Genomic DNA, 12,515 nt, shown 5'->3' with positions numbered 1-12,515 from the left:
CATGTCTCTCTTGCTCACACACTAAGGGTGCACTGGTGTGGTACAGCAGCATGTCTCTCTTGCTCACACACCGAGGGTGCACTGGTGTGGTACAGCAGCATGTCTCTCTCACTCACACTCCTGAGGGTGTACTGGTGTGGTACAGCAGCATGTCTCTCTTGCTCACACACCGAGGGTGCACTGGTGTGGTACAGCATGTCTCTCTTGCTCACACTCCTGAAGGTGCACTGGTGTGGTGCAGCATGTCTCTCTTGCTCACACACTAAGGGTGCACTGGTGTGGTACAGCATGTGTCTCTTGCTCACACACCAAGGGTGCACTGGTGTGGTACAGCAGCATGTCTCTCTTGCTCACACACTTGAGCGTGCACTGGTGTGGCGTATACAGACCAGTTTGCTGGGTGGCTCCAGTTAGGCTGTGGGATGAGCTCTGCCTCTGCGTTCTCATTCCTGAGTCAGAGGCTCTTCTCATAGTTAGTGCGTTTGTTAGGAGCGCATTATAAATGCCCATTTATACCTTTCCATCCGACTCTCTTGGCTACCAGCCTTTTTCTTCAGGTTCTAGACTTCGTGTAGTAGACAGACAGTCTTTCCCACTGTGGACTGACTTTTAACACTCATTCCCTTCCTTTCTTGGACAGGATCTCCCTGTGGATCCCAGGCCAGCCTTGAACTTGTAGTCCTCCCAGCTCAGCCTCCTGGGTCCTGGGGATTCCAGGCGGGGAGGGACCTCTAGCCCCTGATTCCTGATTCCGTCCAAGTAGGCTGACAGTTCATTCAGTATTATGCAAGTTTTCTTTCTTTTTTTTCTCTGTGTAGCTTTGGAGCCTATCCTGGAACTCGCTCTGTAGACCAGGCTGGCCTCGAACTCACAGAGATCCGCCTGCCTCTGCCTCCTGAGTGCTGGGATTAAAGGTGTGCGCCACCACCGCCCAGCTTGTATTACACAAATTTAATTATGGTAGCTCAGGTTTTACTAGCCTGTGGGGCTGAATTTCCACTCACCGTCCTTCTCAGACAGTCTTGTCTGTTTTCAGTTTTCCATACACATGTTAAATCATTGTATCCAGTTTAAATGCAAAAATATACTTTTGACTTTACTAGGAATGTTTTAAATCTAGACTATACATATACATGACATCTTTATAATTTTGAATCTTCACATTTGAATGTGCTTTTTCATTAAGTCTTTACAACCTCTGAGTTTTAAGAACTTTAGTTTTATGCAACCTTTGAGTATCTTCCTAGAGAGCACATTTTATTGGTCTAGTCTTTTTTGTTCACTAAAATAGTCAACCTGGGGTTTTTTTTTTTTTTTTTTTTTTTGCTTATGAGAGTTATTTTTATTGATTTATTTGAATGCTACTACCTTTTATTTGACTTTTCTCATTTTTTTCCCCACTCTTACAAGGAGAATTGGAAAAATCAAATGGTCAATCTTGTCATGAAAATTTAGAACTATCCAGATAAATCTGGCCTCGATGTTGCAATCATCCCGTATGAGAGCTCTGCAGTTCAGATGTTAGGAAGTCGTCTTGGAATGACTTTGATTACTGTTCTTTCTCTTCTCAGCACTGGTCACGGTCATTGTGTTTTTAGTGGAGGGAAAGCTTTCTGAAATACGGTGTCAAGGTAAATGGCAAAGTACAGAACCAGTACATTAGTACTAGAAGGACGCTTCCCACCACCTTTGTTAATTTCTAACGAATTAAGATAGCTTAGATGGTTTTCATAGTACATTCCCGGGCTGCCCAGCTACACAGCCCTGTCAACTGCAAACCTGAATTTTTCAGCTGGTGCTGCAGTAAGTCAAAGGAATTCAGTTTGATTTTTTTTTTTAACCTTTCTAGAGCTTTATTGAGAGAGAGATGGAGAGGGGGAGAGGGGGGGGGGGGGAGAGAGAGAGAGAGAGAGAGAGAGAGAGAGAGAGAGAGAGAGAGGCGCCAAGAGAGAGAGAGAAAGACTGCGTGGAGGGGGGAGACTACAGAAGGAGAGAGTGCGGAAAGAGAGCCAGTTTGATTTTTATAGTAGCGACTTTCATCTGGAAGTCATTCCATTCTCAACACTTTAACATAAATGGTCAGACATTATCAAGTTCTCATTACCTTCAGCTCCTGTTTGAGCAGCTCGTTCACTGCCCGCAAGATCAACCAAATTCTGTAAGACGATAAAAATATGTTTAGGAGGTGTAACTAGAAAGAATAAACTCTAACTTGGTGAAGAAACAGTTTAAAGACACGATACATTGGCATATCCCCTTGAATCCTTGTCTCCTAGCTACTGCTCAGGCCTCTCCTTTTTTCACTGAGGCACACTGGCCTCCACGCCTTGTTCCTTCTCTCTCTCCTCTCTACATATACTCCATGCTGTTGAGGTATGTCCTACACAAAGTCCAGAACTTTACCAAGGAGAATATGATCTTTGCAACCCGGCCTCTGCTGCTCTTTCTCTTTATTTCTAACGTTTTAGTCCATCCTTCCTCTGCATTCAAGAACCAAGACTAACACTGTCTTCTCAGTGGGGCTTTGCCACCTTCACCCTTCTCGCACATCTGGAATGAATGCATCTGTAACTGCATTCAAGCTTTTAGAGGTAAGACTTATTCACACAGTACTAATTTTTGTGGGCTGGCCACGTAAGTACCATACTACACTGTAGCACTTTTGAAAGCACTGGCCTCTCTTCCATTCCGTAAGGAACACGGGAAAAAAGTGAGTGTCTATTACACTGTGGGCAGTGAGTGTATTCGGTGCTGGAGCAACAGCAGAGAGCCACACAAATAAGCTCTGCTCATACAGACCTTACAGTACACACGAGGTTTGTGAGAAGGGGGGGATGGGTAAACACAAGCGCAGAGTTAGCTAGCTGGAAAGGGGAAGGGGACAGGTGGCAGGGAAGGCCTGCTGTTGGGCCCACATGTGAATGACAGAGGAGAGGGAGGGGGTCAGCTACGAAGAGATGAACAGAAACAGTGCTGTATACATACAAGGCCAGCATACCAATTCACAAAGCAGCCCCCTTAGAGCGTGCGCTAATAACCCAGAAAGGCTCTAGCCGCTCGTACGTAATCCTAGAATCTGGGAAGTAACCGCACGAGGACTGCCCTGGGTTCCAGGCAGCCTAGACTACACAGAGTCCTAGGCCAGCCTGTCCTAGCAAGCCAAACCAAACATCCACCAAACCAGAGAAAGGACACTAAGGCACCACTGGTGAACTGAAGTGACAACGTACCGCTGCAGGCAGGGCCAGATTATGCAGTGTCCTGTAAACAAGACTGAAAACAGAGGACTTCTTAAATGCAAAGGGAGCTACCTGAAAGCTTATGCAAGAGATAATACAGTGTGATTCAACTTCCTAAAGGAACAACTGCGGCCCTGAAATGTGAAAAGCCACAGAACCCTCACGATTTCGACCGAAGGGTAAGCGAAAAGACAATACAGACAAGGCAGAGCTGAGGGAAGCCGGAGAATAACACCCCGCAAGGCCAGGAGACAACCAGCAATCAGCCACCCAAAGAGCCCGAAGATGACTCCAAAGGGAACACTTCTTTCCAGTTTTACAGGAGGTAGGCAGGCTGGCAGGCAGTATCCTAAGACCCACACGCGACAAATCAGCAAAGGAATGAACAAAAGAAACATGTTAAGAGTAGTCAAACTAAGAGAAATGTTCAAATTATACTGAAATATCATGTCAGACTTGGAAAACAAAACACAGGTTAGGTAGAGGTTCTTGTTATTAAGATATTGAAATCTATTAAAACAAATCACATGTTTTCAGCAAAATAAGAGAAGTTAGGACTAGATGTTAACATCTCTTTATCAAAGCTTGGTAGTGCCTGTCTAGGGTCAAGCAGAGAATTACGATTTTAAGTACCTCCTGGGCTACATGGTGATATCTGATAATAAAAAAGGAAATAAATGGGAGGATTACTTATGTGCTCACAGCAATGTTTGCATAATGCTCATATTCAATGAATGTGTAATAAGCACAGACCATGAAACATGTTGTACTAAAAGACATCCCTCTTCTGTTTAAGAGACTTATAGTCTAAAATACTGTTCACGGGCCAGTGGGGATGGTGAAGGTGTTCAGTGGTAGAGGTAGGAACCTCTACCTAACCTGTGTTTTGTTCTCCAAGTCTGACTGGTGATATTTCAGTATAATTTGAACATGCACAGGGCCCTAAGGCTGATCACTATAGTAAAACAAAACACAAAATTCCCACCGTTTATAGACATGTTTTCTCACTGTTACAAAAAAAAAAAATTGTTTTAACCATTCTACCTAGTTTTTTGGTGGTGTTGTTTTGTTTTTGTTTTATCATATACTTCTAAGATACACTGGCTAGGATTAAAAAGAATACAAACAAAAAAACGCATCCAAATTCCAAGATTCATCTCTCAGGCGAGAGACTTTGTTGGTGGTTAGAAAGACTCAGCTGCTGCAGTTCTGCAGGCACCACACACAGGAACAAAGATGCACTAACCATTACACTAACATCTCAGCTGCTACCCGAGGCTAACCCTTGCACTAACATCTCAGCTAGTACCCGAGGCTAACCCTTGCACTAACATCTCAGCTGGTACCCGAGGCTAACCCTTGCACTAACACTTCAGCTAGTACCTGAGGCTAACCCTTGCACTAACATCTCAGCTAGTACCGGAGGCTACTCCGACGATCACTTACGCTGCTAACTGCTGACCGTTTGTTCCTACTTAGTAAAGAGTTCTTATTCAAGCAATCACCCAATAACCTGTCTTCTTGGGCCCATATAGAAAGTTATGTTTAAAAATACTCACTAAATGCGACACCTTGATAGACCCGTCACAATTAGAAGATTCACCGTTTTCTCTGCTTTCCAAAATCTATACAGAAAAGGCAACTTGTCAAAATGAGTGAATTCTTCTTTGGAAGGTCCAAATGTAGGGAGAAACAGAATTACCTACCATCCTGAAAATCGTGTGAGAACGACTGCTTCTCTGGTTCATTTTGGTTATTCCATAATGCCGGTTCTCTGTAAAAATGAGTTATACGTCAACTGTGTATTAACTTAAGCCCAGGACAGACGCCAGGCTTCCGCTAGCTCACTGTGACAAGTCTAGTGGGAGCCTGTCTTAGTTTAGCTCAGTAACAACTACGATGGGGAGTTCTGATGTGCATTGAAAGTACAGCAGCCTTACTCTCGCCGGTTGTGATCCACTTCAAGGCCATTTCTGCGGTGTAAACCACTTCTTCTGTAAGATCGGCAACATAGACATTCCTCTGAAAACAGTTTAATTGGGAAAAGATTAGAAAAACAAAGTCTGCTTTCAAAGTTATAATCTACTCAGAATTTGAGAAAGTTAAAAAAAAGAACAACTATTCTGTAGAAAAAAAAGCAACTTATTCACAATTTACTCTTCCACCTTTTCTTATCCCCCTACATCCCTATCAACCCCCATCATTGGTACCAGTACTGTTCCCAACACGATTTTTAGTTTGGTGACTCTAGTTAACCAGGGACATCTATGTGGCTACTGAATCCAAACTGGATCCACTTGAGGTTCACAAGTGAGGGCAATGACTTCTCTCCCTGTAGCAAACAGGTCAGCAGTGCTCAGAGGGTCCCCGAATGCCACCTTCCTCCCTGACTGACCACTGATAGGCTCATTCTTGGGCTGACCAGTGACGTCATCTAGTTCTTTTACTCACGTTGATGTCTTCCCGAATTATCAAAGGTTTCATTTTTTGAGCATTACAGAGTAAGTCTGTAATGGTTTCATTGTAGATCTCCATGTAAGACACCCGTAGGAGAAATTCTCTCTCAGGAAACTTGGAGAAAAAGAAAATGTGTGAAGCATCAGAAAGCTCCCATTTATAAACTAGCATCATACATTCACACACTGCGTAAAGACCCCAAGAAAAGTTATCTGTGAAGCCAACAGAATCCACGGCTGTATGCTGATTAAAAAACACAGAAGCACTATTTCAGAAATAATGAATTGTCTAGGCTCAAAAGAAAGCCCTGACAGTAGCTGCTTTTACTTTCATGCAAATGCTCATTTCAAACCAACCTAAACCAATGATCAGCTGGCATACTCTGCCCGCTGCCTTCCTTCTCTTCTACCCACGGCTACTTTTTATTGCAACTTAAGATCATTAGTAACCAAACAAAGCTAACATGGAACTAATTGCTCTGACAGGATCTCCTACTGCTTCATTTAGTCTACTTGTGGTTGGGAATAATACTGTTCCGGGACTCAACGGGAAAATTAATCCAAGACCTTCAAGTTCTATGAAGTGTGTGAATTGATGCTATGCTTTTTTCTTTTCCCAGGAAAGTCAGGAATGAGTGTGAAACTCTTTTTCTCTTTCACTGTTTCAAGAGGAAAACACCCACTGCCACTCAGTTACCACTACTTTTTCTATGTGTGCTAGGAAGTGTGAAGTCGTTACCTTCTTAATCCTCTGGAAAATGTCATGAATGGCTCTGGGTATAACTCCCAAACAGTCTTCGGAACCCATCATAGTATGTGTTTTTCCCGATGCAGTTTGCCCGTAAGCAAATATAGTACCTGTAAAAACAAGCAAAATAAATAGATAAATAAATCAATGCAAAGACTCAAACTTATAGTGAATAAAACTATCAATACTTAAAGGAACAGACACTGAAGATGTTTCTGCAACACGAAGTGAATACAAACCATTGTAGCCTTGTATAGCAGAATTGATGATTGGTACTGCGATTTCTTCATACACGTTTTTAGTGGTTTCATTACTGTGAAAGACACGATCTAAAAAGAACAACACAGAAATTCAACCAAACATATCAACTGCATTTTCAAAGAATCAGTAAATCCCCAAAGAAGTAAACTGTCAGGATCTAAAATGGTGACACACCTAGGATGTCATTTCATTTTTATTCTTTTCAGAAAACACCCTTCTCAAAGGGAAAATGCTCTGATCTCAGAAAAAACATATACGTCAACAACTCTATGGACTTTCAAAGGCAGCAGGGCACAGTGGCTCAGATGGGTCTAGAGTCTGTTAGGTAGTCCTGATTAGATCCTCTCAATGTTGGGTCCTGGCCTCTAATTTACAAGACAGGCACACTACCATCTTTACAGAATTACTGCAAACATATTAGTACTCAGGAAATGTGAGCAGTTATTAATTTTTGAGAAATTTTGTTTTATAACGTATCTTGTTAAAAGCCTCACTCAAGAAAACACTGAATAAAAATGTTACATGAAACAATCGTCTGTCTTCTAAATTTAGGCATTTGTACTGATAAATTTGCCATTCTAGGATCTGAATCTTGGCTTCTGTTAGAGAACTAAAAAAAAAAAAAAAAAAAGTGACACTTTCCATGGTGAAAAAGTTCACAGGGAACAGATTTCTAAAACAGGGAAATGTGTTGGCAACAAGAAGCTCAGCAATCATTGTGCTTCTAACAGCTGTCCCTTAGGCAGAAGAAACGGGAAAATCAAGCACCACAGAGAGGCTGTTGAAGTCAGGATTTCAGGCGAAGGGGAGTTGGTAGATGTTTGTATTTTAATACCATCAACCTCAAGCAGTTGATGAGTTCCAATCTTCTATATGTGTATAGGGCCACTATAACATGAGTCTTACATTGTCTTATAACAAAAAACCCAGAGCCAGATATCAGGGTGAAAGCTGAAGATCAGAGAAGCAGAACAGCCAGCCACTAGCTTACCTCTACGGAATCCTCAGCCTCAAGAGAGAGAGAGTTCCTGTTTCCTCACACCTTATATACCTTTCTGTGTCCTGCCATATTACTTCCTGGGATAAGGTGTGTGTCACCACTGCCTGGTTCTATATTTCTCTCATGTAGCCCAGTGTGGCCTTGAATTAAAAGTGTGTGCCACCACTCCTGACCTCTATGTCTAATTTAGTGGCTGGCTCTGTCCTCTGATCCCCAGGCAAGCTTTATGGGGGTACACAATATATCACCACAGGCCACCAAAGCCTAAAATACTGAAGCCTGAACTCTTGGGGACCTGTAATCTTGGTTTTATAATCTTTTAAATATACAGTTTTATCTTTAAAAACTCTATTATAAAATTGTTCTTTACCAGGGATCATTTTATTTCCTGTACTTCTCTGATCAAAATGTTTTCACTTTAATTTTAACAATGGGATGACAGTGTAGGGTCTGGGAAAATGGCTCTGTTTACTGCACTTACTTTGTAGTTCAGGTTGGCCTCGAACTCCTTATCCTCCCCGCCTTCAGAGTGCAGGGAACAGAGGCTACCGCACCCAGCATACGATAACTTTTGATAAACTTACCAAAATTGAAGGATTTCCCCCCATCACTCTGATAAATAGCATTGTTGTCGGTCTTCCAGTACACATGGGCGGCTTCTCCAAGTTCTTCTTCTCTAGAAGAACAGAAAACCACACTTCAGAACAGTGTGAGTGATCACAGAGGTCACAGCACAGGAGGGATCATTTAAAACATTTCTCATTCTGAAGAATACTCTAGAAGTCGGCAAGAACAAAAAAGTCTACCTTGGGAGGGTCAGGACTCAGCTCTCTTCAATGAAGCTTAGTGGTCTGCTTCCCATCAATTCCCTAGTGAAGCCCCTCACTCCAATACCAGCATGGTAGGAGAGCAAAACATAGTGCTACTCTGATTATGTTTCTTTCTTTTTTCTTTTTGTTTTTTTTGAGACAGGGTTTCTCTGTGTAGTTTTGGAGCCTGTTCTAGAACTCGCTCTGTAGACCAGGCTGGCCTCAAAAACCAGAGATCCGCCTGCCTCTGCCTCCAGAGTGCTGGGATCAAAGGTGTGCGCTACCACTGCCCGGCCTGCTTATGACATTGTATATCAGGTGTGGGTGTAGGTTCACGAGGGTCCATGGAATCAAGACACAAAGGCACCCCAAGGATGATCTAGCCTTTTCCAGCTGTAGCAAAGGGCCCTTTTGTTGTTCTCCAAATTACACCTTTCAGCAAGTTAATCTCTGTCCCCAACACCTCTCACCTAAGCTTTAAAAAAGGGGCAATGCCAAATGCAAATTCTCAGTTAAGGAATACCATGGTTTTCCTTTCCAGATTGTTCCTCAACCAAGTCTGCATAGGCTTTGCACCTTTAGAGACTCTCAGACAAATTCATACAGAGGGCAACAAGAGAAACAAAAGGTGGTTTAAGGCTAGATGGAGCGGACTAGGGGCACTCTGGAGCCAGACCAGGGGTAGCTCTGTGCGAATTCTCTACCTTCTTTTCTAGGGGTGTCTGACCTTTCACATGTGACAATGATGCTGTCATCTACAAAGTTCACCCCTGAGAACCTTACAACAGAATGTTACAAAAGAAAAACAAAACAAGACAAACAACAGCAACAACTACAAAAACTCTTGCAAAATGAAGTTTTATAGTTTCAAGTACAATTATGATTTTATGTTGAGCTATAGTCATGGTTATCTTTGGCTGCATCGGGGGGGGGGGGGGGGGGGGGGGGGCGGGGGTTTCTACTGCCTGTCTGAAATCCTTAAAAACGAAAAAAAACCAAAAACCCTTGGGGTGGTGGTGGCTACACCTTTAATCCCAGCACTTGGGAGGCAGAGGCAGGCGGATCTCTGATTTCAAGGCCAGCCTGGGCTACAGAGTGAGTTCCAGGACAGTCATTGATGTTGCACAGAAACCCTGTCTCAAGAAAACAAACAAAAAACCTTTGGAAACGTCTAGAAAACTTAACATGCCATAAATCACCTGGATCATGTCACTAATCTCTCTCTCTCTGGAGACAGTGTCTCACTATGTAGCCCTTGTTGGCCTGGAACTCACTAGGTATAGGTAGTCCAGGCTGGTCTACAACTCGGATACCCTGCCTCTGCCTCCAGAGCGCTGGGATTAAAGCCACAAGCTACCACAGGCACCACTCTGTCTTCAATGCCATTTTCCTCTAAACTCCTATACACACCACGCACCACATCAATGAACCGTCGAATCTCCGTGACCCATCCATCAAGTAACCGCCTATCCTTTCATTCATGGAAAGTGTCTGGGTTTTCCTGACACCAGGTGCCCCAACCAATCTGTCACCTCTGAAGGGCCAATGTCTGTGTCTTCCAACATTCTCCACGTTCACTTTTCACAGTGTATTATAATGGCTTATGTCTGTACAAATGCTGCTCTAGTTTGCTTGCTGTTGCTGTGATAAAATTTTTTTTTTTTTTTCGAGACAGGGTTTCTCTGTGTAGCTTTGCGACTTTCCTGGATCTCGCTCTGAAGACCAGGCTGGCCTTGAACTCACAAAGATCCACCTGGCTCTGCCTCTGGAGTGCTGGGATTAAAGGCGTGTGCCACCACTGCCCGGTGATAAAATAGTCTTATCAAAAGCAGCTTGGAGAGGAAAAGGTTTATTCCAGCTTACACTTTCAGCACTGAAGGAAGTTGGGGCAGGGTCTCAAGCAGGAGCAGAGGCAGAATGGAAGAACACTGTTTACTGTCTTGCTGTCTCTGGCTACTGCTCAGCTAGCTTTCTTATACAGCCTTGGAGTTCATGAATAAGGATGGTACCACCCACATTGGCCTAGGCCCTCCTGTATCAACTAGTTATCAAGAAAACACGCCACAAGGGCATGCCCACAGGCCAGTCTCATCGAGGTAACCCTCCAGTTGAAACTCCCTCAAATAAAGTTGGGCTGTTAAGTTGACAGCTAGAGCTAGCTAGGATACAACGTTGCCTAAACTAGGGAAGGAACTTCTGAAGTACAAGAAACTCCCAATTTTGAGAATCTCAACCCGTTCAATACCAATTTCGCGAACACCAAAAGCTTTAGCATCTCTAGCTGAACGCCAGAAGCTAGCAAACCCAGGAGACTGCATCTCCCACTTCCTGCCTTTTCTTTCGAGCATTTCCGACCCTTCTTCACTACTGCACATTTTCTGCCCTCGTCCATCAGACGACGATCGCAGTGTCGTCGGCTGCAGAGTCGCAGTCTGAACTTGTCTTCAGCTGCAAACAGGGAGTCCTGCCCCGGGGCGTCAGTGTGACCCGGGGCAGCGCGGGCCGGGGTGCAGGTCCCCCAGCCCGGAGGGCAGCGCGGCCGGCCGCCGCAGGCAGCCGCCCCAGGCCGCCCGGCCCGCCGCCTACCTGCTGTTGAGCGGCCGCACCCGCACGCACACCGCCACCGCCGCCTCCTCCGCCATCCCGCCCGCTGCAGCCCAGGAAAACGCAGAAGCCCAATGGCGCCCACCAAGCTCCAGGACCCGCCCCGCCTTCAAGTTTAAAATGTCCTCGACGTCGCAGCTGATTGGGCCGCGCCGCGTCGTGACGTCACGGGACAGTCCACGTGCCGGGCGGGGCGGGGGGAGGGCAAGGGGGCGGGGCGGGAGGCGGGGCGGGAGGCGTGTCCATAGATCCAGAGTAGGCGGGGGAGGATCAGGGATCACGGAATTGAGATCGACGTTGCTGGAGAGTGGTCCTGTAATAGACTGTCAGTCAGAAGCCACCGAACACCAGCTCCTCCCTAGCCCACCCTCAGAGAGCTGGCAGTTTGCAGGACAAAAGAATTCTAATCTTTAAAAAATAAACCAAACCGAACCAACTTTTGTTTTGTTTTGAAGCCTCCAATGGGAAGAGTTGGAAGTCACGGTCTTGTCAGGAAAGGAAGATTTTTTTTTTTTTTTTTGTATTCGTTCGGAACCGCACTGAGGCGTTTTCCGTTTTCTTTCTTTAACTTTCATTTCCCTTGACTGTGACTTAGGGAAGAAAATCGCTGAAAACGGGAAACATTTTGTGGGAAGCGGACAAAGATTCGCACTAGAACCATAGACTATTGAACAAAACCCACAAGACTAGGCATGAGAAACCAAAATAATAACGCTAGACCTCAGGGAAGGGGTTTCCAGGTCAGAACCAGCTCGGGTTTTCCAAGTCCTGACAAGGTATGTGTTGTGTTCAGCAACAAGGACTTCAGCCTCAGGGAGGCAACCATGGACAACCTGGGGAAATCAGTTCTCTCCTTCTGCCCTGTTGGATCCCAGGGATCCAATCCAGGTGGTCAGGGCTGGCAGCAAGTGGCCTTACTCACTGGGCCATCTTCCCTGCCCTGTTTTAATTTTTTAAAAGAGCGGACAAATAGGACAAATAGGACATGTACTTGCAGGCTCAGAAGTGAGGAAGGGATTTTGAGGGCAGAATTATTGAACCGTCACAGCCGTGCTTACGATTGTTGTCATACTGTTTTAGCTATCGTTATATAGCAGGCAGCATTTCTTGAAGATTGACTATATTCCATTATATGATCTGTGCCCTTGGGTTATCTCTTTTATCAGAGCTGTCCATCAAGAGATGTTGTTAATATTCTGATCCTGCCCTTTGGTGCCACTCTATGTTCTGGCATAAAAGCCTATTCTTAAAGGAAAACTCCACCCATTTTCTCTCTTTCTTCTTCTGCTTTCCTCCCATGAGGTATGAGGTGCAAACCTCTCAAACCCTCTCTCTCCCTCTCTCTCTTTTCCTTCCCCCTTCCTCTTTCTGTCTTTCTGCCTCTTCACCTCTATTATA

At 44.6% G+C, this 12,515-nt stretch overlaps 1 protein-coding gene across 2 annotated transcripts in view; it reads right to left on the bottom strand.

The window, feature by feature from the left end:
* Cenpe (centromere protein E) overlaps positions 1-11,205 on the bottom strand; it is a 67,293-nt gene extending 56,088 nt beyond the window's left edge. For both annotated transcript variants that reach the window (XM_052730549.1, XM_052730548.1), the window contains exons 1-9: positions 11,100-11,205; positions 8,289-8,380; positions 6,683-6,772; positions 6,435-6,553; positions 5,691-5,810; positions 5,180-5,261; positions 4,946-5,013; positions 4,799-4,864; positions 2,105-2,156 (exon numbers count right to left, since the gene is read on the bottom strand). In XM_052730549.1, the coding sequence (XP_052586509.1) occupies positions 2,105-2,156; positions 4,799-4,864; positions 4,946-5,013; positions 5,180-5,261; positions 5,691-5,810; positions 6,435-6,553; positions 6,683-6,772; positions 8,289-8,380; positions 11,100-11,155 (745 nt within the window). In that variant the 5' untranslated portion in view covers positions 11,156-11,205. The remainder of the gene's footprint in view (positions 1-2,104; positions 2,157-4,798; positions 4,865-4,945; positions 5,014-5,179; positions 5,262-5,690; positions 5,811-6,434; positions 6,554-6,682; positions 6,773-8,288; positions 8,381-11,099) is intronic.
* Positions 11,206-12,515: the final 1,310 nt, after the last annotated feature.

This window comes from Peromyscus californicus, unplaced genomic scaffold, assembly GCF_007827085.1.
Source record: "Peromyscus californicus insignis strain IS unplaced genomic scaffold, ASM782708v3 Scaffold_9__1_contigs__length_137607984, whole genome shotgun sequence".
Lineage (NCBI taxonomy): Eukaryota > Metazoa > Chordata > Mammalia > Rodentia > Cricetidae > Peromyscus > Peromyscus californicus.
Note: the sequence above shows the minus strand (reverse complement) of the source record. Positions and strands in the feature narration are given on the sequence as shown.